This window comes from Polyodon spathula, chromosome 2 (assembly GCF_017654505.1).
Source record: "Polyodon spathula isolate WHYD16114869_AA chromosome 2, ASM1765450v1, whole genome shotgun sequence".
Lineage (NCBI taxonomy): Eukaryota > Metazoa > Chordata > Actinopteri > Acipenseriformes > Polyodontidae > Polyodon > Polyodon spathula.
In genome coordinates, this window is record NC_054535.1 from 20186797 (window position 1) to 20213600 (window position 26804).

Here is a 26804-nt window from a genome sequence, read left to right on the forward strand (position 1 = left end):
ATTTCGCAAAGAGCTAATTTTTTAACCCTTCTGATCAAGCCAGTTTGTAAATTGTGGTGTATAACACCATATTGTTTTGCAAACTCCAATTTTCAATACATGTTTCATAGCTTACATGACAAAACAGAAAGTCTACAAATAGAGAATATAGAATCCATGTAAAAAAAAAAAAAGGTTCTTAGAAGCACCTAAAAAGGTCTCCCCACAGCCTACATTCTAGCCTTTACTTCTAGAATGTAGGCATTATTATAAGAACAATGGAGGAGATTAAGAAAAGATGGAACAATATTCCAAGGCTCACTGAAGAACAAGTCTCATATACATGTAATACAATGAGGGCTCATTCTCCACCACTATTTTAGTAATGCCTACAGAATTTGTATTTTATAATATGGCATTCTGGTATTTAACAATACTGATTCAGGCAGTATTGTTAAATTCAAGATTGAAAGAAAATGGTAAAAAAAAAAAGGAAAGAGGGACATATGACGCAGTTAGTTTGCAGCTACAGCAAACACAGTACAGCTGGTTGTAGGCACATCTAAATAATTTAGCTATATTTATGCAGACCATACAGATATGGTTTAAAATCATACATAGAGTCAAAAATAGACATATGTAAGAAATAGGAGAGTTGTAACTATATAAGAAATTAAGAAGATATAAGTCACAGTTAAACTGAAGACTGTTTGTATGAAGCTGCATGAAGTTGTTGTTGTTGAACATATTGCTGTACAATGGAAGGATTTTCCACCCGTTTGACAGCCATGGATGTAAATAAATAAAATTTATTGTTTCTGAAGTTTGAAAAATCTATACGCCTGGAATTATTGTATACGAAATAAGAAGTTGAACTAATATGCGAAGCACAGTAACTGGATGATGCATCGTAATGTTTAAGCAACCCCCCTTCTACAAACTCTGAAGTGGTACATTTGTTTATTAAGAAGCCACCGCACATTCCATATTTTATTCATTTGTCCTGGTGATGTATTTCAAGCTTGTAACACATCTTTATGTGTTATAAGTACTGCTTGTACCAAAATCTCCAATTCCATAATGGTAAATTTCAGTTTTCTCTTCTGAGCATCCTCATCACCATGGCTAGTACCAGGCTGAGGTCTTTGTGTGCCATTCATTTTCTTTTGGAATGTGTAGCCTAATGTGCATATTTACGTTGTATATCTAGGGTTTACGCCACAACTGTGTCCTCGCCAATTACCATTAAAGAAAATACCCATTGTGGCTCATAATGTAATTATTAAGCATAATAAACACAATACCACAGTTAACAGTTTGTGTCCTGTGCTTTTATCTCGAAACTTTGTAATAGATCTGGTAAAGAATGTTCTGGAATCTGTGTTAACAATGCAACCCCTACAGCATGTCACAAAGACAACAGAATAAAATACCTGAGAAATGCTTATATTAAAATGACTTTAACCATGAATTTCCTTGACAAGCCTACACACGCAGGGTTGACCCAAACCCGTTATTTATTGTGAGAGGTGCATAATTCTCCACCTCTAATTGCTGTGAAGGGTATTTAAATTGTTTGATTGTGGAATCGCCTGCTTCTCATAATTAGTCTTATAAAATAGGTTGTTATTTTATGCTGTGTGTGGCTGTACTGAGCACGCACATTATGTGGCTTTTTGCGGTCGGTTTTTCTCCTTTATAAATTTGGGCCTTAGTGTTGACACAGTGTAAAAATGACCCAAAACAAAACATGTTAAAACACAGTTAATAAAGAAAAGGTGGCCAAGCTTGTGCCATTCACTGTCTCCACTATAAGAAGGGTCCCACTTTCCCTTTACACTCCAAGCAATTTTCACCTGCTTTACATTAATTCCATTTCCCCCTGTAAAAAACATATATTTTTATGTCCTAGAGGCATGATTGTTGTATATCAAAAGAAGAAAGTTTCCTTTAATATTATGAATTATCTGAAATAAAAGTGCTGAGAAAATGTGGAAAAAAATTTAAAACATATTTACAAAAAGTAACTCTTTATAGGGTTAGAAATGGGCTTGCTGCTTTTCGATATTAATCGGTAAAGCTTGGTAAACGTTGAATACCCCAAAAATCTGAGTTTGACTGAAATAAATGTATGCACAACCAAAAAATAACCAAAATACGAGTGTGCGAACATTCTTAGTGTTTTTCAGATTTTTACTAAAAAAATGCATTTCAGAACACAAGTAACAACATAACTATATATAAGAAAGAGGTTGCTTTTCTGCAAGGAGAATCCACCCCTAACCAACACATCATCAGAAAGCTCAAAAAAGCTCAGTGTGTTATTCTCCCATGTAGCTTCTTTTGTTTTGGCCTCTCGGTCACATGCCGGGAAGCCGAAACGGGAGTTGACCACATAGAGCCTGGAGGAAGGGCTGCCCACAGCCACGGATTCTCCGAAGTTTCCCCATACATCAAAAAAAATTATATATGTGAGTATGGGAGTTTTTTCATTATCTGAGTGCTGCGCGGTTCGTATTTAGTTCTGCAGGGTGAGTGGTCGGGCTGGAGAGGCTGGGCTTTTTTCCCCAGAGCAGTCATGCTGTGGTGGACGGGCCGTGTCTTAGCTGCTGGTTTTCATTAATTTTACAATATTTTGGGAGATAGGTGTAGTGCACCACTATGGGGCGTTGTGGCAGGAAATGGCGGTGCGGTGACATCAGGCTAGAAGGCGGAACAAAAACACAGAGGTAGGTACTGCAGTTCAAAGGCACGCAGCGCACACCGTTTATTAAATACACAAATAAATATTTAAACAAAACAAACTCTTGCTCACAGAGCACAAAAATAAAGGTTCAAACAAAAATAAATCTTAAACACAAAACACTCAGGTCCGGCTGGGCAATAGCTTTCACGGCACTTCGGAGTTTTAGCTTCGTTTCGTTTTAGATCTCCTCTCACTTGCTCTCCTCCGTACACCCACCCAGAGTGCAGAGAGCTGCAGGTATTTATGCAGGTGATTAGCAACAAATTAATCACTTAATTAGTTCGGGAGATGGCCATCTTCTGCACAAGTTTTTAATGTGGATGGGGCTTCTCATCCACGATGCAAAAACAAAACCTACACCAAAACAATAGCAAAACAAATGGCTCTTCGCCGACATATGTACAATATCTCGTAAACCAAAACAAATACAAAATACAGTACAGGGGCGGAGGGGGAAACCCCGTTCTAAAATACATACTGAACAGGGCTGCTCGCCCTGTTACAGGCTTGTTAATCATTTATTATTATTATTTTCCATTGATGATTTGGCGGCCCTGTCTTTTGTGGGGAGGAGGCCCACAACCACTTCCTATCTGTGGCACTGGGATACGTGTAACCGTTGATGTTTTCCAGCCGGCCTCGCGCAGGCAGCCGACGAAGCCTCCGGCCAAATTTACCATTCACTCAGGCCCTGAGCGCCCATCACAGTTATTTAAATCATCTGCAATTGCAATCAGTGGATCATTTATTCATTGCAGATTCTCCATTCTGAAATGGCTACAGTGCTCACCCTTTATAACACTATTGTGGGGAGCCATAGTTACAAGACTGTGCTATTTGTCTTCCGCCTTGTAACGAGTATAAAAAGACTACTGTAATGGCATTGTCGAGCAAATGGGAGCCATAGCCCTACCTTGTTATAACCGATTCCACGCTATAACAAGGCGTGTTGTAACGGGTGAGCACTGTATATACATATGTGTTTTGTAAAGTGTAAAAACCCTATTTGTTGTGCCATTTAGAAAAAAACAGTTTCTTTCAACAATTACACACAGAGGCACATCACAGCTTTTACACCTCCAAGGTGTTATGATGTTCTTCCCTTCTGTTTTTCTGCAATAAGTCCAGTACTGTCTCCCTTCTGTTGTCTTGGATTGTGAAGCAATCTCACCTAACTCTGGCAAATGATGTTGTCTGCATGGTATGCAGTTCACCTGCCAGTTCAAAAACCAATGCTCTCTGGAACATCTTTTGGGTATCTGGCTGTTTCCCAAATTGCTCACAGCTTTTGTTTGATGGGTTTGTTTTGAAGCCATGTTTTCAAAATAACAAACTAAGTTCTCTGTGCTGTATACGCAGTGTCTCACTGAACCCTGTTATTCAACTGCCTGTATATTCCTTGTATGACAACCTATGACGTCTTGGTGAAGCCTCATCTTTCATATAACAACTGATCTGTTAATTTCCGATGTTCATACCCTGAGTTATTGAAACCAATGTAAATGGGCATGTGCAGTCAAAATACAGTAAGGCAAGTTTTCAAAAGACTGTCCTGAACCCTCGTTATACTATTGCGAATCGGTAACTGGATCCTATAAACTCGCCGTACTACAAACAGAACAAGTCCTGGTTCACTTGCCTGCCGATCTCAATCTTGCAGTTGTCTTAAATAATGTTTTTCTTGTCAATAGAAAATAATTAGCTTCTGAGGGACTTTTCTACCTTGCTTTTCTAAATCCTGTTTAAATATTTATATAAAGCAGCAGTTGGTTTGTGTTTTGGTTGACATTTTTACATAAAAAAAAAAAAAAAAAAAAAACTTTGCTTGTAAGTGCTGTCAGTTGCCAAGGTAACAGTTAAAGAGCTGTGTAAAGCAAGCATAAACAGACTTGCTTTAAAGTTTTAGATATCTACAGCACTAACTTGTCTTTCAATGATGCCTCTGTTCTAGGTAATTAATGCTGCCCTCACCCTGGCTGCTAGGCCTCAGAGTAAGGTTGCCCAGGACAATATGGACGTCTTTAAAGATCAGTGGGAGAAGCAAGTCCGAGTTCTGACTGAGGCTGTGGATGACATCACATCTGTAGATGACTTCTTATCAGTATCAGGTAATTGCCTATCAAAAAAAAAAAGCGAACTTGAGCAAAAAACAAAAACAAAACAAAAGTCCAGCAACAACTCATTAATTTAGTACACTCAACTGTACTAAATTTTTTTTTTCTAGAAGCAGATTGTTTCATGCTGCAACTCAAATGCTAGACATATATTACTGTACTTTCCAGTCTTATTCTATTGTTAGCCAGATTTATTTTTGCTTTGTTTATATATTTTATAAAACTCATAACACATCAAGCAGTTAATGTGTCTTTTGTATTTATTTATTAATGTTGACAATAATAAATGTAGGTAACATTAATTCATATTTATGAAGTCATCTGCATATGAAAGGGTACTTTTCCTGGGTTGTCTTGTAGCAAGTTCATTAGCTCCTATATGACATTCATTAAAGTATTAAAGCCTGAAATATAACTAGAAAATGCTAATTTAGTCACCATATCTAATCCACTTTTTGTTATTATTTTCAAAGCCTTACTTGATTCTCCTAACTTTTTTGGTATTATTATTATTATTATTATTATTATTATTATTATTATTATTATTATTATTTGGCAGATGCCTTTATCCAAGGCAATTTATAGGTGTTACAAGGCAATACATGGTTACCATACAAAATCAGTATTTAAATAAATATAGTATAGTTTACAGTCAGTGCAAATTATCTAGAAAAACACAATAGTAAGTTAGGCCTACAATCATCTATATCTACAATGACATACTAGCAGTGCAATAATGTAAGGATAGTGCATCAGCTGAGGATCCAGTAACGCGGTGCTTAGGTCATGCAAGTACAGTACGTAGTAGGAGGGGTAGATTAAGAGATCTACAAGTACAGTCTAAACAGGTGTCGAGAAGGAGCAGGCAGAAGAGGATGGTGAGTGGAGGGAAGGCATAATAAGTTGGCCAGTAGAGGAGGAGCAGAGAGGGCAAGAAGGGGTGTAGAGAGACACAAGGGATTGGAGGTAGGTGAGCAGTTTGGGCAAGAACAAGGGTCTTGAATTGAATGTGAGCAGAGATAGGTAGCCAATGGAAGGTTTGAAGTAGAGGGGTAGCATGAGAATAACGGGGTTAAGAGAATACAAGATGAGCAGCAGACTTGTTTAGAGAGATGAATGGGGTGGATAGTCAAAGCAGGGAGACCAGTAAGGAGAGTATTACAGTAGTCCAGTCTGGAGAGTACAAAAGCTTAGACCATGAGTTGCTAAGAAAAAAGCGGCATGTGTATGTCAGGGAAGAGATGTGTAGAGAGGGATCAAGAATAATATCTAGGTTTTTAGCAGAAGTATATAGAGAGATAATGTTAGTCAAGGGAGACTGAGGTGGAGAGGTCAAAGAAGAGGAAGCAGAAAGAAAGTAGAGGAGGTCAGATTTAGAGAGGTTGAGTTTAAGGTGGTGTGAATGCATCCCAGTTGAGATAGCTCAGAGGCATTTTGAGATATGGGAGTCAAAGGGAAAGGAAAAGAATATATGGGGCATCATCTTCTTAAAGGTTGTAGGAGAAGCCAAGAGAGTGCCTTGCGAGCAGGTGTAGTGAGACCAGGAGAGGTCCCAGGGTAGATTCTTGAGGTGTACCTGTAGAGAGAGAGAGAGAGAGAGAGAGAGAGAGAGAGAGAGAGAGAGAGAGAGAGACCACGAAACCTGGAAGGAATGGTTAGAGATATAGGAGGAAAAGCAGTCAAAGTCAGAAGAAAGGTCAAGGAGAATTAGACTGGAGGGCAGCGTGAACAGAGTAGAGAGTCAGTTAAGAGAGGACATCGGTTTCCATGGAATGTGCAGGATGGAAACTCGATTGAAGTGGGTCAAGCAGAGAGTGCTTGTAAGGAGGATGTCAGCTGGCAGAGAGACGTTCTGGGTGGAAGAAGGGTCATGAAAAGGTTTCTCATAGGGGTGATGTCAGCAGAGGAGGACTGGAGAGGGGTGGAGGTTTGAGGAGGTAGGAAAAGGTGGAGAAAGGTCAGCGCCGGTTGTTAGTGGAGGACAAGATGATATACTGATAGTAGGGGTGTTTGGCAGGTGAGTGCTGTCGAGAAGGAGGAGTGGAGGGAGAGGTAATGGTCTAAATTAGAGGGTAGCTTGCATCTCTTATATTTTCGCTCAGTAGTGTGCAGCTCATTATGGGATGAGCAGAGTATAGAGGATTGCCAGGGCTGTGAAGGGAAGGAGCAAACAATGTGGGAAATAATAGGACAGAAGGAGTTGAGAATAGCCATGAGAGAAGAGTCATCGTAGTGTCAGCTGAAAGCTGAGAGAATGAGTTGATAGAAGAAGGGAGAGAGCAGAGGAAGTAATGTGGTTGGGAAAAGGAGCGGAGATTGTGGTAAAATGAGAGGAGTGGTAGAAATGGATTGGAGAGGCAGTAGAATAAGTGACAAGGAGATAAGAAGTGGTCCAAGAATGAGGGGGTGACTGTAGGAGAAGGAGGAGAGCAGTTTCTGGATAAAATCAGGCCCAGTTGGTGGCCAGCTGTGCGAGTAGGAGGCAAGTGGGAGAGTTGAAGAGAGAAGGAATCAAGAAGAGGAAGGAAGCCAGCAGAGTGAGATATGAATGTTAAAATCGCCTAAAAGGATGATTTGAATAAAGGTGGTGATAAAAGAGAGGAAGAAGGCGAGCTTGTCAAGAAAGTGAGTAGGGGGACCAGGGTAGGTGATAGAGAACAATAACAAGCAGACATCAAGGATAATGAATTTGAACGGTGTGAAACTCAAACGTATTGACAGGGAAGAGAGAGCATAAGGGACCAAGAAGTTCTAAGATGGAGAGAGTAGAAATCCAGTTCCCCCACCTCGTCCTGAAGAACAGAGGAGTGAGAGACGACATAGAGAGAGGAAACAGCAGATGGGTAGCGGTGTTCTCTGGGGTGATACATGTGTCTGATAGAGCTAGAAAGTCAAGAGATAGAATGGAGGCATAGGCAGGGATGAAGTCAGCCTTGTTGCAGGCTGACTGGCAGTTCCAGAGGGCACCAGAGAGAGAACAGGAGGAAGCAGAGGATGGAGGTAGAGAGATCAGTTTGCAAAGGTTAGAGAAGTGCTGATTAGTCAGTTTAACATACACATTATATCTCCTCCTGCACCTTTTGCTTTAAACTGCATCTGAGCATCTGCATTCTAGAATATGTCTGTTTAAGCTTTTTCCTTAATCTATTTGAATGCATTTACATTATACTTTGTTAACTATCTTGGTGGATTTAGAAGTATTATCTTAAATCCATTAAGCTGCTCGTAGTGCCCCAGCGCTCTCTATACTTCTCAATAGCAGCCATTAACACCTAATGCATGCATACCTGCAGCTATAACCACTCAAGGTAGGTCTAAGCAAAAGATTTAAAAATAACAGATAGATTTTTTTTTTTCATTTTCTCACCAATCATTATTTAAAATGTAAAGTAAATGGCCAACAATTCCAACAATTCATTTTGTATGCATTCTGGACCCAAAATCAATGGTCAAAATCCAGGGCAATGTATTTTAAGAAGACCAATACATATTACAATGCATGTTCTTAACCAGTATTTGTGGTCTCACAAATATGACTTTACATTACAAATATGGACTTTTGGAAAGACGTACCTCATTTGTTTTTGCATACACATCCAAGAAAAACACAAATAATTGTCCAAAAATAATAAATGCCTCCGCTTTTTTTTTTTTTTTTTTTTTTTTTTTTTTTTGTCTTGTATGGCTTACAGACAAAAATCGAACATGGTGACCTTTCAATTTTCTAGCTTTAAAAAAATTCTATACATCAATTCTTTGAAAGGAAACCAAAAAAAAAAACATGTTTTCTGGAAAAATATGACGATATAACGAATTACATACAGTAAAAAGCACTCATGAGTAAGGGCCAGTCAGCACGCTGATTTCCTACAAGAAATCAGTTTTTAGGAATTCAGAAATGTTCTCTATATCTGTGTTCCTCCACAGTTACTGTGTTACTGTGCTTCAGAAGCAGTGTTAGCCCATTCAGTCCATCATTTGACCACTTTTTACACTTACAGGCAGCACATTTTGTGTTGACGTCGCAGCAGGATTTCTGAGAACTGCCTGCTGTAGAGTGCTGTTTTTTTCCCCTGTGTTTTGTTTTGCATATACGGTATATGATCGCTCGTGGTGATCACTGCAGCTTCCTCAGCTGGCACATGCGTGATCGAGGAAGTTTTTCTAAACACAGTGAGGTTTAAAAAACATTTGGAAGCAAACTTTCCTTTCATTCTGGGTGCTGACATCTTCACACGCGCTGTCAGAAGTGCCACAAATGATACAAAATATGATGTAAACCTTATGCAAATTAGCAAAATGGCAATGATTCGTCATGCACACGTGACCTTTCCTTAGCCCTATCTTAAGGGAAGAAGGGACAGAAAACTCAAGGAAGAAGATAATACATTTACATTTTTAATGTCATATTGGTTTAAACAGCACTGTTTATTTTAGACTTCAATATAATTTTGTTAAAATAGTTCTGTTCAGGGGTCCCCAAAATTATAAATGGAAACACTAAATAAAAAAAATAGTTCTTTACTCAGTTTGACATAATTGCATGTGTGATTGCCCTTAATGACTGCTGAAGTAATTTACCCCTGTTTTGTGAATGTTGCTTCTTTTATTTCCCTCTAGAAAATCACATCCTTGAAGACGTGAACAAGTGTGTCATTGCTCTCCAGGAGGGGGATGTTGATACTCTGGATCGAACTGCTGGTGCAATCCGCGGTCGTGCTGCCAGAGTTGTTCACATCATCAATGCTGAGATGGAAAACTATGAGCCCGGAGTTTACACTGAGAGAGTTTTGGAGGCCATTAAACTACTTTCTGAAACTGGTGAGCAAGGCTAGCTTATGCAATAATGCTTGTTATGACTAGCTCTTTATACATGGATGGTCATAGATACTTTACTCAATAAGCCAGACATCAAAAGAAATCTGAGATGTTTTAAGGAAGATCTGAAATTTGATTTAGTAAGTATACTTTTCCATTCAGAACTGGTTTTCAATCCTGGGTCTCAAGTATACCTAACCAACCATGATTATACAAACACTATTAAATAAATTAAACATGTATTAAAATGTGTAAGAAAAAAAAAAGGAAACATATTAGTGTACAATAAATCAAGTAACATTTTCATCAACCGTGTTAAGTTTTGTTATCACACTACTCAAAACAAGATTGATCATTTGAGATCTTTTTTTATGCAAATAGATTTATATAATTTTGAACTACAGTAAATGTGGAGAAGAACCAGGTTAAACTACTTTGTACTGAAACAATGCAGTTTCCCCATTTAATATACAGGTAACTGAGATAAATCTTCTCTTAAAATGGTGATACTCTCTACTTGTGAGAGAATCTTGGTTTTGCTCTAAGAGAACAAAAACAAGCTGATTATTATAATACGTAATTCTAAATTCACAGCCTGGGTCCAGCTGTCATGCCTACCAGATGGCCAAAACAGCATCAAAGCAGCTAAAATGTATGCATAATTATTTAAAGACAAAACATTCAAATATGCAATTAAATATGTTTTTGGATATAATACTAATGACAAATAATAATCACTTGTTGCTACAATTATATTGTATTCTATTGAAGTTCAATTATGTAGACAGTTAATACATACATTTATTTGAATCTACTATTAGACTGCCATATTGTGCCCATATTCAGTATGCATTATCAGTACTAATATGGGTATGCAGTTTCCTGCTTCAACAACTATTTCAGTGTAGACACTTTCACATTTCACAATGTTATATGGTTACATTTCCCTATTGCGTAACTATTAGTCATGTACTAAACAACTACTTCAGTTATTGGTATATTGAATCAATTAAATAATTAGTGCTATGAAAAATAAAGAGGTACAGATTCTTCCAAGCTCAATTTCTAATGCACTGTTTAAAAATAATAATAATAATAATAATAATAATAATAATAATAATAATAATAATAATAATAATAATAATAATAATAATAATATGGCCCATCTAAAGAATAAAACCATAGCCAATTCTTCATTTTTTGATGTGGGTTGGATATAAACTGATGGATGGAAGTTCATGTGGAGTAAAATGTAATTATAACTTTCAAAGCTAACAAAGCTAATACCTTCGAAATACCTAGAAATGTATTGTGTACTATTTCACTAAAAAAAAAGGGGGGGGGGGTGTATGTAACACGGCAAGTGCTTAAGTGTATGAATGGTGTACTCACAAACTGCAGAGTACTGAAGTATTTGATTATGCAGAAGGTTTCATTTGATGTGTACTTCCAAGATGTTCACAAGATTTATAGAATCACACACAGAAAAAAGTCAAATAAGTCATCATGTTCATTTTTCTTTATCCATTATAAGAATTGCTCACTAAGATCACGTAAGATCATTTCAATATTTCTATTTAATACTCTTCATTTCCCAAAAGCCTATTTTACCCTGTCCCAGTAAGTGGATTCACATTTAGAAAATGGAAAAAGAATGTAGTAATACCTTTCTTATTTGCCTTTATGTTAGTATTTTACTGCTCCCTAATAAATGACAGGTTTAAGTACATTTACATTTTACCTGCTAATGAAATGTGCCTCTGTACTTTTAGTATGTAGTTATAAAAAGCACACCCATGCCAAAAAGCTAAACAAAATGTTACATTAATGAACTAAAAAAGGTAATGGATCAGTTATTTTCATTATAAATTGTGCTAATAGGAATTATAAATCTCTGATCTATGATTAGAGTACAACAGAATATTTCTGTGTGTTTTTTATAACAATATTATGACAGAAGAAACCACTGCTCACTAAGAAGAACATGAATGCTCGTCTCAGGTTTGCCAAAAAACATCTGGATGATCCTCATGACTTCTGGAGCAATGTTCTATGGACAGATGAGACAAAAGTGGAACTTTTTGGCCAACATGAGCCCTGTTATGTCTGGTGAAAACCAAACACTGCATTCCACAGCAAGAACCTCATACCAACGGTCAAGCATGGTGGTGGTAGTGTCAAAATTTGGGGATGCTTTGCTGCATTAGGACCTGGACAATTTGCCATCATTGAAGGAACCATGAATTCTGCTCTGTATCAAAGAATTCTACAGGAGAATGTCAGGCCATCCGTCTGTGAGCTGAAGCTGTTTTCCGGATCATTGTCTTGCTGGGTCATGCAGGAGGACAATGATCCGGACAACACAAGTAAGTCTACATCAGAATGGTTGAAGAACAAGAAATTTCAAGTTTTGGAATGGCCTAGTCAAAGTTCAGGCCTAAACCCCATTGAGATGTTGTGGCAGGACCTGAAATGAGCAGTTTATGCTCGAAAACCCACAAATGTCACTGAGTTGAAGCAGTTCTGCATGAAGGAGTGGGTCAAAATTCCTCAAAACCAATGTGAGAGACTGACCAACAGTTACAGGAAACGATTAGTGGGGTGCCACCATTTACTGAATCTAAAGGTTCACATACTTTTCACACATGGTTATTGAATGTTGAATCATTTGTGGATAAATAAATGTTGAAAAAGTATCATGTTTTGTGTCATTTGTTTAATCAGGTTATCTTTATCTATTATTATGACTTAGATTAAGATCTAATAACATTTTGGGTTTGAAATATGTGAAAATCCTAAGGGGTTCACAAACTTTTTCTCGGCACTATAGATTGTTAGAGAGATGAACAGCCTAAAACAAGTACAAAATAATACAGTTCTGGATTTGCATCTAGGCTGTGTACATTCAGTAACATTACACAATAGTCTATGCAATGATAATTTGACGACAAAGACATCTGGCACCTTAAAAAGACTTTATAAAGGTTTCAGAACATTTTATTCATGATTTGTGACTTTCTTCACAGTAAGCCATACTACTGTGCATGGTTGTGCATGTTAACCATTATCTCAGTTGTGACAATGAAGTCAGCTCCTTGACATCACATCAGTGGCTTATGTAGGCTCCTACTTCACCGATTAAGTATAAAAAGAAGCCAAAAAAAAACATTAGATGTTACTAAGAAAGCTTATAGAACACCAATCAACTTGAATTGTTAATAATGCAATCATAGTTTTGTGTCTTCCAAGACACCCACCTGTTAATAAGTGTATGCATTAGCTACAGAGAATTAATGTGATCATTTTGGAACCTCACGGAAATTCTCTAATGAGAATGTCAACAGATTACCGCAAGTGCTCACAATTAAAATGACTTTCACTGCTTCTGACTGTTGAAATGTGATTCTGCTGTTTTGTGTGTTTGATTGCTTTGTGAAATTGACAAGGTGAAACAGTTAATTGCATATTGAAGTGAATAATCCATGCATCAATGATATTTCTTTTGACAATTTAATTTTGTGGTTCAAAGGTGTAAATGACAGAAAGGACCTTTTGAAATTCATTCAGACTGACAAGGTTCATGTACTTATTCAAAGCCTGAGCCTGGAAAATATGGTAGCTGTTTATAGTATTTCTACATCACTGTATTTATGCCCAAGGGCATGAAAAACAAACTTTGAAGGATATCTGTAATCCTCATTTTTGGCTTTCTCTGTGTATCTAGTTATGCCACGTTTTGCTGAACAAGTGGAGGTTGCAATAGAAGCATTGAGCACAAATCCCCCGCAGCCGTTTGAAGAGAATGAATTCATTGATGCTTCTCGCTTGGTTTACGATGGAGTTCGAGACATCAGGAAAGCTGTTTTGATGATAAGGGTATGTTGGTCAGCTGTCAAATTTGTGAAAGTGGTTGGGTTTTGCTTAATTCCTGTGGTAAGTTTTTTTTAGTAACTTGAGGAATATGTTAACATAAATAAATATATATATATATATATATATATATATATATATATATATATATATATATATATATATATATATATATATATATATATATATATATATATATATATATATATATATATATATATATATATATATATTAGTAACTGTGTCAATTAAAAACTAAGGTTTTTAGAGAAAATAATATTGTATAAAAAACCATGCTGAAAATGGAAAATTCAAGCAAACACTAGTAGGATGGGAATAAGAAAGTTTTGGGAATTACATTGGTTTCTTATAGGCACCTTCAATCAACAGGTCTAAAGCCAAATTGACAACAGTAAAAATGAAAAGCAATAAACCTGTTTTTTTTTTTTTTTTTTTTTTTTTGAAAGCCAGATTAAATGTATTTTTAACCTAAAATTGGAACTGTCCACCTGAATATTGAATAATATTATATATATATATACCTAATACGATATATATATATATATATATATATATATATATATATATATATATATATATATATATATATATATATATATATAAGAGACATTCACTGACAAGTAACACAAGAATACAGGTACAGTGTTTCCTCTAAAGACTCTTCCAATAGTTAAAATATGCAAAAAGAAATGTATTGTTCTGAGGGTTGGATGTTACTTGGATAAGGCTTCACGTGTATAAGGGGAAAATACTTCTAGAAGCTGTTTAACATCAACAATTTGCAATGGTAACATAACACTAAAAATTTGAATAAAGTTGGAGTGCCCTCATTCAAATAAAAATCCATATTTTTTAAGTTGACATTTTGATGGTTGTTTTTAATGGTTTATACTGTAAGGAGATGGTCCTGTCACAATTAATCTTTTTATGGCCCTTTTATAATTTCTGTACAAATATTTTTCACTGTGCCTTTTCACTAGGGTCAAGCATTGTTCACTTTATTCCACATTTAAAGAGAACCTTTGGAAACAACAGGTATGATAAATCTCTAGATGTTTTCATGACAGGAATTGAACAGGAACTGAACAAGGGTGAAGAGCATAACCAGCTATCCAACCAGCATGACCAATTGAAAAGCAACACAGTCAGCTCTGAACAACTATAAACTACTGCCGGTCATTTTTGATTATATGCTTTTTGTTTCTGCATTTTCTATTATTATTATTTTAGGCACATTCACCCTTCCAACCTTAACTCAGTTTGGATTTATTTCTTTATATTTTCCTTTACAAGATTTCAATTAATATGCCTTAAAAAAAAACATTGTTTAACATTTTGGTGAGTATATATATATATAGATATATATATATAGTATATATATATATATATATATATATATATATATATATATATTCTTTTGGTACACTTGCCTAAGTCACAAATAAATATTTCTATCAACCATATGATGTGCGACCATACGAAAGTATGTTTCTGATAAACATAGATATTCAGGAAACTTCTTTTTCATGAAGTGGATAATACAGCACACATAATTCTGAGCCAAATAGACAGCAGTAAAATGAATATGAATGCAAATATGAATAATGTATTTTTGTACCTTGACATGTATTATTTATAATATTGATTCGAAAAAAAAAAGGTTATGTCTCTATTCAGTGACAACTTGCACAATTTTACTTTGTCTTACCTTGCAATGCTTTCAATTGTTATAATATGCAAGGCAAATGTTGTTTTCATCAAAGTAAGTTAATAGTTCTCAGAGTTGAACATTACTTGGTTAAAGCTTTAACTGCATAGAACAAAGCGACTGATAGAAGCTGTTTACCAGCAATAATTTGCAATGATAACACAACTGAATGTCACAAAAACAGTTTTTGGTAAATTAAACATACTGTTCTGCATTTCTGGTTTACTCCAAATTTTTCTGAAAAAATGTCAGGATTTTCTTTTAACTGAATGTCGGTTTTTACTGATTGTATACCTGATTTATACCCAATCTATTATTCAATGTTATCCCGGTACTATTTTCTAGGAAATACACAATAATTTGGTTAAAATGCCATTTTATTTTGAGTCCGACACTGTAATAAGCAGCCCTACACTGTATCCTAGGATACAGCCGTTGTTTAGATGTTCAGTTGTGGTTCTCTGTCACGTCACAAACACACTAACTACCACCTGATTATGTTGGCCAATCAAAGTCTGATTATTGTGGCAATTGCTGGGCGTAGTAACTAGTAGCTTGTTCAAAAACTAAATTGAAATAATTACATGAAAATATAATAATTTTAGAGGATGAATGGGGAGGAAACGTAAATCAGTTTATGAATATTCAAAAGAAAATGAATGTTTCGAAGCGTACACAAAGCAGAAGTGGGTCAGGTGAGGCAGAGGATGCACAGCGCTGCAAGTACTGCTGCACTGAGGTACATGTTCGCGCTGTGAATAAAGGAATACACTAAAAAAATAAGCGACACATTAAACACATTAAACAAGAAAGTGAACAGAGACAAGCATTCCATGTATGCAGCTTTTACACACAAATGAATTTGTCAGAGCGCTGTGCTTTGCTGGACAGCCACTGTTTATTGCAGAGAGGTATGTATCGCTGACTTTGTGCAACAGTTCTGTCTGTCCATCAGCTAAACACTGCCTAACACAGACAATCTTAATCGTAAATATCTGACAGAAAATGGTGATGCTTTAGTTGGTAAACTTACATGGAACACATTGATGGAAATATCCAGTTCTGGCTTGCACCACCCAGTCAATTTTATTTTATTTTTATGATTTCAAGTGAATAAACCTGGCTTGTTTTGTGCTGATATCATGTCTATACCTTCTGTAGATACTATTTCCATCGATTTCCCCCGATTTTTACCGATGTTTCAACTAAAAACACTTTTTTACTGATTCTATCCCTCATTTAATATATGTAAAATAAACTACAAAAAATTCCCGGATAATGTTTTTAAAGATAAAAGGAAACACGGAAACACTAATTAAACACAGTGAATAACCATCTAATTGCATTGTAATAACTGGGTAATTACATTGAAATGACCTCATCAACAACATTTACCTGATTCAGGTAAATAGTAAGAACATGACATAGGCCATTCCCATGTAACAAACACAACCCTCACGCAAAGTCAAATAACCAGTATTTAGAAACATAAACAAGCTGCTCTGAAAAATATATAAATCTCCAAAGCAGCAGGATTGCGTGACAGAACCAAGAAAATTGCTGGGCAAGTCAGGACTGTTTACTGCACAAACTGTAATAGACGGGACATTAAATCAAATAGCAGCAACAGAAATGAAATAGTAGATGAAATGAGATAAGCCATGAATGTTACAATTATACTGTGAAAACAGTATCAAACATTGATTAAGAAACATTTTACACGAAACAGTATTACCATAGATCAAAACTTTTAACAATGAATAACTTCATATAGACATTATAGCACAGACCAAAGTAATTGCCAAGACGTGTTTAAATCAACCAATGTTACAGATTAAAGATTAATCCTATGAATAACTTTGAAATGATATTGTACCGATTCAAAAGTTCAATGAATAATCCATTAGGAAGGCAAACATCCTTCTTAAAGAAAAAAAGTGTCTGGAAAACCAAACCTAAACAATAACTCAAAAGTGTCTGAACTGTTGTCTGAAGTCCGTTTTGGTTCTTGGCAAATTGGCACCAGAACAGGTCAAACTTCAAAAATACACAAAATCAAAATAAATAATGGTAATAATCCCAAACAGTTGGAAACAGCACAGTGAATCCAGCAGCAAAAATAGCAATATCCCTCCCCAAAAGGGGATCACCCCATCAACAATTCCTCAGTCCTGTTGCGCTAGGAGCTCCAGTCAGGAAATTAAGACAAAAGGGAGATTTTGGGAAAATAATTGGATTAGGCGCTGCTGCTGCCCTCAGTGTAAAAAGACTTATTGTATTCCATGAATAATTAAATTTAATAAGGTTTTTAGATAACTGGGTACTTTCAGACTGGAAAAATGGAAAATGGTAACAGTTCTCTTTCTAACAACCCAAACGAGTAGGACTTCTCTGTCTCTCCCTAGGTGACCAGCAAACTTTCCGCTCAAGAAACATTGCTCTCGTCCAAACACTTTGCTTCAAAAAACACACCAAAAAAAACATACCCTGTAAGGAAGCAATCATCCTATTTAAGGAGCTCACAATTGAGGTACTTACAGCAGTAACGATAACAATTAAGCCCAATAAGCTGCTAAATCAATTAGACTTCTGGAACAATGTCAAAGTTAAGGAAAGTTTCACTCTGATAAACAGAGAGCGAGAAACCAGTTCAGAGATGACCCATTAAACATACAACGAGATATTGAGACTAAATTGGTACAGCTTCACCTAATTTTACCTTATGATCTAAAAAGTCCACCTTATCAACTAGGACAAAATTGCTTCATTAGCAATTGAATAGCAAAATACTTACGTCAGGTATTCTGATACTCAGTTAAGAGCAGCAGACAGAAAATTACTTATGCTGCATCAATGTAGCCAATGCTACACCCATGTACTTTCACAATTAATGCAGTCACACTTACCACCATGTAAAAGCAGGATACAGTGGTAGTAACATAGTTATTACCATGTTATTACATGGTTACGTATGCCTTGTAATAAACCGTGTTACAGGCATGAAACACAAATAAGTTGGTCTCAATAAAGAAAGATTTTAGACTTTTTTTTTTTAAATAGTAAATAATCAGTCTTCCTTATAATGACTGATCAAACATAAAGGTTATTTTCATACCAAGCGTGTCGTGTCAAAGTGGCAGCATTTGACGTATTTTGATGCAGTCAAGTTGCTTTCACACCACATGTGTCAATCAATCTGAAACGCTGTTACTGAACACATTTCCTTAACAAAGTACAGAATTAAATTGTTACATCTTTCAGCACATAGTACTGTAACAACAGTACAATTTCATGATAACTAATTCATAAAGCTGTATATATTTTGCAGAAAAAATAAAATAAAAATGAGAACATGTAAATATTTAGTATATATTCTACATTTCATGAGTTGTTTCGAGTGGTGTTGTCTTTGCCACTCTGTAGAACAGTCTTTCTTTACCGTACTTCTTCACTGTTTAAAGTTAAGGGCCTTCCTATGTGATACCCAGACATACAGTCACAGCAATGGCTATATTTTGAATTATTTAACAAATTGTTTGAACATTTCCTACCTGCTGCTGATCGACTGTTGAAATTCCAAACACAGATCGTGTATTACTATAACTTCATGTTGTGATCTACATATACATACAGCACTTGTTAATTTATTTTTTAAACCAAATAAGTAGGGTTGCAACCTTTATAAAATAATTAATTAATACTTACACTTTATTACTTTTTTTGCACAATGCAGGGTACCTCATGTATCTTTCTAACAAGTATTTCCCTGGTCTGACCGCAAGATATTTGTTGAAAATAAATGCACATTTTCTCCAAAACAAAACATTGCTAACAAATTACTTAATGCTGGTTGGGGAACATCTTTTTTAAAGCTGTTGATAACAAGAGCTCTATCTGCTTTTAAAATTTAATTTACTTCGATACTGCTGAAACCGTTTCTTTGACACTGTAGGTGTCTGCCTGTGTGATGCTGTGACTTTTCAAGTCTGTATTTTTATTTTTTTTAAAGAGGCAGTCCTGCAGCCTACTCAGAAACAACCATTCACCATCCAAATGTCTTATTCGTTCTTATTATTGAGGAAACAAATATATACAGTTTAATTTTGAACATGGTAATTAAAATAATAATTTGCCATATTGATGTAGACTATTCATAAGTATATTGGTTAAATAAGTAGATTTCGCTGGACACTCACAGAGAATAAGAACACAGTCTTGGTGTGAAAGGACTTTATGGGTCCCCATTGGCTCATTTGGTAAAAGCTCTGCTGGTTGGTGCAGTGTGAGTTATGCAAGCATGGTTTTGAATCCTACTCATGCCGAGTTACTGATCTTGGCTGGGGATCCATAAGCTGCATTGGCATTTATTTGTGCTAATGTGAGGTAAGGGCAAAATATCACAAGAGACTGGTTTGACTCATAATGCTCCAACAACCACTACTGGTCAGAAGCATGACAAGGCAAACACTTACGAGGCTGGACTAATGCCTCCTGGATCCAAGTTGGTTACATCTATTGCCTATGGTACATGGGTTAAAAATAAATAAATAAATAAATCTTGTTGATCTTCAGTTCGCCTGGTCATTAAATGTCTTGGGCATGTCAAATTGAGATGAAAAATTGGGGTATGCAATAAATTGCATTTACTGGCACACAAAATCTAATTAAGACTATAAAATACATCATAAGACATTATCTTTTCTGAATCTAGAATCTAGAAACCTTACAAATGCAATAGTTGTTGATCAATTTCCTCATTCCTGCAGAAATAATTATTCCATTGTAACAATATTGGCATGTTCTTTTAAAGTCAAGTTTACATTAGTTTGTGCATGCTTTATTTGAAAGAAAATGAAGTCAGCTTGAGTGCAAACTAGATAACATAAAATGAATGTTTGGTGGTAAGATAATTGTATAGTTGAGCAAATGTACAAATCAAAAAGTGATAATATTTGATATTGTATGTAATACTGTATCAAGAAGATTTTGCAACTATATGAGCTATGGCAAAGGACACAGATACCTTTTTTCAGTTACATAGATGCATGAAGAAAGTGACTTTTTATTAGTCATAGTAACTCATACCTTTCTTAAATGTGTGACATGGAACCCTCCATTGTTTTTCTGTTATGGTGAAGGAAATGTCTTAAATTATTAGCTTGTTGGTAAACATCTTCTCATGATGTTTACCTCTATCTCCTGCTAAGTGTTTAAAAACATTTGGACTCATAGATTGTTGATTGTTTTTCTCTCCCTAGACCCCTGAAGAGTTGGAGGATGATTCTGACTTTGAACAGGAAGACTATGATGCACGCAGCAGAACAAGTGTTCAGACTGAGGATGATCAGCTTATTGCTGGACAGAGTGCCAGAGTGAGTCTGCAATCCTGCATAACATGACAAACCATATACTCATTTGTAACTTCCCGTCTATTCCAGTAGCTATCCTGGTTTATATTGGGGATTAGTCGTACAGAACAAAATGCTCTTGTTATTAACACACATATAATAAACAAATTGTCCATGCTGGAATATGTGTAAAGAGAACGACTGAAAACAGTTGAATGTGTTTGTGAAGAAAACTTTCTCTCATTAAAATAAAAGTACTTCTAGATTGCAGATGCGTCATTATAAAGGAAACAAATGAACAGTTAAAAAGAAAACATGGGATGCCATTCTTATTTAGATTGTTACTATGCATAACTAGTAAGGAGATTGGTCGTCACTGCTGAGAGGCAGGACCAACGCTGAATTCAACATTTTGCATGCCAATGGAACTGTACTGTAGCTGCACTTTGTGGGGTCTATTCAATTGATCTAAATCAATTTAGAGTAGGACTTCTCTGTCTCTCCCTAGGTGACCAGCAAACTTTGGCCCAGAGACAGTCTGCAGTTCAAAAAAATAACAATTTTATTATAAATAAACAAAAATAAAGTGCACAAGGGCAAAATAACAGATACTCAAACACAAATAAAGCAAAAACAAAACTCACAAAAATAAAGTTCCCAGGCTGGGCAATGCCTTCACTGGATTTAGAAAATTCAAAAACCACAAAACAAACACCAACCTGCTTCCTCAGCTCCCTCCTCACAAATGAGAAGCTGAGGCCTCCTTTTATATCAGGTGGCTGGGCGCTGATTGATCGTTAATCAACCTAATCAACTAATCAACCCCAGCCACCTGAACATAATAAACCCAGGCAGGCAGGGGAAGTTAACCCCATCCCTGCCAATTTAAAAGGGCAGAGCTTTGCTCTGCCACACACCTCCCCCCATGTACAACGTACACCGGCCAACTCCCCCCTCCCCCCCCCCCCCCCCCCCCCCCCCCCCACCCTCCTCCCCCCAAGAGTCCAATTATGTCCCTTGGGTGGGCTGTTATGGTGGGTGGTGGTGGGCGGGGTTGATGTCGGAGCCCCCAAGCCTTCTTTGGTTGAGGGGGCCCCGAATGTCCAAGGTAGCATGGCGACGGCGGCCCGGCTCCCTCTGGTGGCGGAGGCGGCGACGGCGGCCCGGCTCCCTCTGGTGGCGGAGGCGGCGACGGCGGCCCGGCTCCCTCTGGTGGCGGAGGCGGCGACGGCGGCCCGGCTCCCTCTGGTGGCGGAGGCGGCGGCGGCGGCCCGGCTCCCTCTGGTGGCGGAGGCGGCGGCGGCGGCCCGGCTCCCTCTGGTGGCGGAGGCGGCGGCGGCGGCCCGGCTCCCTCTGGTGGCGGAGGCGGCGGCGGCGGCCCGGCTCCCTCTGGTGGCGGAGGCGGCGGCGGCGGCCCGGCTCCCTCTGGTGGCGGAGGCGGCGGCGGCGGCCCGGCTCCCTCTGGTGGCGGAGGCGGCGGCGGCGGCCCGGCTCCCTCTGGTGGCGGAGGCGGCGGCGGCGGCTCCCTCTGGTGGCGGAGGCGGCGGGCGGCCCGGCTCCCTCTGGTGGCGGAGGCGGCGGCGGCGGCCCGGCTCCCTCTGGTGGCGGAGGCGGCGGCCCCCGGCTCCCTCTGGTGGCGGAGGCGGCGGCCCGGCTCCCTCTGGCTCTGAGAGCGGCGGCGGCTCCTCCCTCTCGGGCTCTGAGGAGCGACGGCAGATCCTCCTCCCTCTCTGGCTCTGGGAGCGACGGCAGCTCCTCACCCCTCTCTGGCTCTGGGAGCGACGGCGGCTCCTCACTCCTCTCTGGCTCTGGGAGCGACGGCAGCTCCTCCTCCCTCTCTGGCTCTGGGAGCGACGGCAGATCCTCCTCCCTCTCTCTCTCTGGGAGCGACGGCAGATCCTCCTCCCTCTCTGGCTCTGGGAGCGACGGAGGCTCCTCCTCCCTCTCTGGCTCTGGGAGCGACGGCAGATCCTCCTCCCTCTCTGGCTCTGGGAGCGACAGCAGATCCTCCTCCCTCTCTGGCTCTGGGAGCGACAGCAGATCCTCCTCCCTCTCTGGCTCTGGGAGCGACGGCAGATCCTCCTCCCTCTCTGGCTCTGGGAGCGACAGCAGATCCTCCTCCCTCTCTGGCTCTGGGAGCGACAGCAGATCCTCCTCCCTCTCTGGCTCTGGGAGCGACGGCAGCTCCTCCTCCCTCTCTGGCTCTGGGAGCGACGGCAGATCCTCCTCCCTCTCTGGCTCTGGGAGCGACAGCAGATCCTCCTCCCTCTCTGGCTCTGGGAGCGACAGCAGATCCTCCTCCCTCTCTGGCTCTGGGAGCGACGGCAGCTCCTCCTCCCTCTCTGGCTCTGGGAGCGACGGCAGCTCCTCCTCCCTCTCTGGCTCTGGGAGCGACGGCAGATCCTCCTCCCTCTCTGGCTCTGGGAGCGACGGCAGATCCTCCTCCCTCTCTGGCTCTGGGAGCGACGGCAGATCCTCCTCCCTCTCTGGCTCTGGGAGCGACGGCAGCTCCTCACCCCTCTCTGGCTCTGGGAGCGACGGCAGCTCCTCACCCCTCTCTGGCTCTGGGAGCGACGGCAGCTCCTCACCCCTCTCTGGCTCTGGGGACGACGGCAGCTCCTCACCCCTCTCTGGCTCTGGGAGACGACGGCAGCTCCTCACCCCTCTCTGGCTCTGGGAGCGACGGCAGCTCCTCGCCCCTCTCTGGCTCTGGGAACGACGGCAGCTCCTCCCCCCTCTCTGGCTCTGGGAGCGACGGCAGCTCCTCGCCCCTCTCTGGCTCTGGGAGCGACGGCAGCTCCTCGCCCCTCTCTGGCTCCCGGGAAGGCGGCTCACCCCTCTCTGGCTCTCGGGAAGGCGGCTCACCTCTCTTTATTGGAGTGACCGGTGGATCTCCCATGTCTACCGCCAGGTAATTAACCACCATGAGGGCAACCTCTGGGAAGGAGGCCGGGTGGTGTTGTTCCTCCCACTGTTCCCACCTCTCCCCATCTCGACGCCACAGCGTGTTGATAACTATGGGGAGATCGTGGACGAGGTCTGCCTCAGGGTGCATCAACCAGTCCCAGATCTCCTGGGACGGTGGTGAAGGTGGTGGTGCTGGAGGTAGTGGGGTGGCCCCTGATGCCCGGGGTGAACACGGCACCTCTTCCTGGGCCTGGTTGTAGGGGCATCCTGCCCAGTTGTGGCCGTCCTCCTCACACCGGCCACACCAGTTTGCCGGTGGCACGTCTGGGCAGGACCGCCAACGATGGTCCTCCTTCCCACACCAGGAACACCAGGGGAAGAGGCTGGCCAGGTCCTCCAGTGGTGGCTGCAGCAGCTTACATTTCTTCAGCTGCTGCTTGTCCTGCCTTTTCCACTGTCTGCTCTTCTTTCCCATTTTTTTTTTTCAAAAAAAAAATAAATAAATACTGCTCTGAGCCTCTAGGTGGCACTATCCCACTTCTAACACCAAATGTGGCAGGCTGGCGAGTGGATAGAGGCCCAGAGACAGTCTGCAGTTCAAAAAAATAACAATTTTATTATAAATAAACAAAAATAAAGTGCACAAGGGCAAAATAACAGATACTCAAACACAAATAAAGCAAAAACAAAACTCACAAAAATAAAGTTTCCAGGCTGGGCAATGCCTTCACTGGATTTAGAAAATTCAAAAACCACAAAACAAACACCAACCTGCTTCCTCAGCTCCCTCCTCACAAATGAGAAGCTGAGGCCTCCTTTTATATCAGGTGGCTGGGCGCTGATTGATCGTTAATCAACCTAATCAACTAATCAACCCCAGCCACCTGAACATAATAAACCCAGGCAGGCAGGGGAAGTTAACCCCATCCCTGCCAATTTAAAAATGGGCAGAGCTTTGCTCTGCCACAATCACATAAACCAAAACCTAGAATGTTGCTTACTTTAACTAAAATATAATTCACACACTCATACACTGTAAAGAGATCCTAGTTTTCACAAAGTCCATTTTTTAATGATATAAACAACAGTGCTGTTTTGATCTGACTCAGTATTTCCAGAAACTCTAAAAAGCCAGCATAGAAAACAAGTAGACTCCATTCAAATGTGGGAATTCTGAAATGCATACTTTAAGGGGCTTTTGAAATTTTAGTACAAATAAAAACAAACAAATCAAACAAAAGTACACCCAGCCATCTCTGCCAGAAATTGTTTTTTTTTCCCCCTTTATTGCATGTTGGTGGGTTGATTTTAATATAGATACGGGTAACGAAAATTATATATATATATATATATAGATATATATATATTATCTATATATATATATATATAATATTATAGGCTGACCTTATGCCTGAAAAACCTTTTTATTTAAAATAAATAGGTGAAATAAAATTATTCAGCTCTCATAGTGATAGACCAACCATCTCCATAAAGCAGGCCTGTTTATTTTTATGAAACAAATTAAAGTGATTTCAAGATGCTCTTCTAAGGAAAAAAACAGGAAAACAGTGTAATCCTTGTAGACGTAGAAAAGCTGCCATGGTATTGGCATGCAGTGTACAGGAAGGATTTGCTGCAGTATTAAGCACCAGAGGCCTGCTCTTGTTATTATCAGTGAGAGGGAAAGGGGATTTGTGGATAAGTGAATTCTGAAAAGCCTTACCTAGCACCTGTTTTTTCTGACATACCAATCAGCTCAGTTTACCAGGAGGCTTTTTTTCTGTCTTTCTCTGGTTATATAAATTACAAGTGTGCACTTGTTTTCTTCTTTTGCTTTTCATAAGGCCCAGTAGGTATTGGAGTTCTTTACTCTTCCATAACAGTTTGAAAGGTGAGGTAAAACAATAAAATAGAATAATCAAATCTGATCTTTTACATCCAGTTTTTACTGGTTATATATTTTAACCAAATAAACACAATAAAAAGACCAAAGATATTTAAAACCATTTACCTCAACCCATGCCTATCCCCTCCTTCATCTCACCTCATATCCCCAAGTCTCATCCAACTGTTTGCTGATAAGTCTTTTCAAAAGTAAATTATCCATACAGAAAATGTATATTATTTGACTTAAAATGGGTTGATTGGAGTTCTGACAAACCCTGAATAAATAAATATGATAACTATAAAGTGTAAAAAAAACTGGTGAGGCTGGCTTTTGTTTGCCTTATCCAACATGCACCATTGAATAAAAAGTAAATTTCAATAATTTATGGTTAATTTATTGCAATTATTTCTGCGTTATTTCTATAATTTATGATGTATTATACAAAGTGACTATGAACCCTGGTCATATTGCCCCCAAATGGTCTTAAAAAAAATAGTACGTATTTAGCATAAAATAAAATATTTATGCTTTTATCTAATCCTGTGTACTTTATATACTGCTTCTTAAATATTCAGCAACTTTTTTATGGTGAATTTTAATTGCAGGATAAAAAATAGTATCTTCTATTAGAAATGTATATAAAAATGCATGGGGATACCATATAAGCTAGAATCACCAATCCCTTTAAGTTTAACAGTATTGTTGATTCTATTATAAAAAAAAATATTATCACTATTCAAAAGCGCTACATGTTTAATGCTCTAGACATGCTTTAAATAGCCTGAAATAGGACAGCTGATAAGAGGAAGAAGCCCTCGCAATTAACGATTTACCAACTCATTTCCTTTTTTTAGAAAAAGAGAATGTTAGAAATGGAATGAGGGCTTTGTACCATATTCTGTGTTCTGCTTCTAACAGCATTTGCTTTCTTTCTCATGATAACAGGCTATTATGGCTCAACTGCCTCAAGAAGAGAAAGCTAAAATTGCAGAGCAGGTGGAGAGCTTCCGCCAGGAGAAGTGCAAGCTGGATGCTGAAGTGGCCAAGTGGGATGACAATGGCAATGACATCATTGTCCTGGCTAAACAGATGTGTATGATCATGATGGAAATGACAGACTTTACCAGGTAAATATACAGCATAGCAATAATCTTGCAGGTTGAGTAATTCCATACATCCTACTTGTGTATTTTCCTTCACTGGTACTGTGAGTCTGACAGGTGCCGTTTGGAAAGAAGCATATGGTATAAAAAACATGTGTTTTCATCAAAAATAAAAAAATAATAATAAAGTGACAAGGAATACTATAATACATGGATGAAGGCTATATTTGCATCCTGAGCCATTTGAAAAAATAAGGCATAATGCTGCAGTCGTGACGTCAAAATGGCAAATAGTCTAGAAG

The 26804-nt window shown here is 38.9% G+C and overlaps 1 protein-coding gene across 2 annotated transcripts in view; it reads left to right on the forward strand.

Moving 5' to 3' along the window:
• The window catches only part of LOC121331156 (catenin alpha-2-like), a 511986-nt gene that overhangs the window by 463148 nt on the left and 22034 nt on the right, over positions 1-26804 (forward strand). For both annotated transcript variants that reach the window (XM_041278373.1, XM_041278382.1), the window contains exons 11-15: positions 4677-4833; positions 9460-9660; positions 13382-13533; positions 20515-20628; positions 26345-26526. In XM_041278373.1, coding sequence (XP_041134307.1) covers positions 4677-4833; positions 9460-9660; positions 13382-13533; positions 20515-20628; positions 26345-26526 — 806 coding nt within the window. The remainder of the gene's footprint in view (positions 1-4676; positions 4834-9459; positions 9661-13381; positions 13534-20514; positions 20629-26344; positions 26527-26804) is intronic.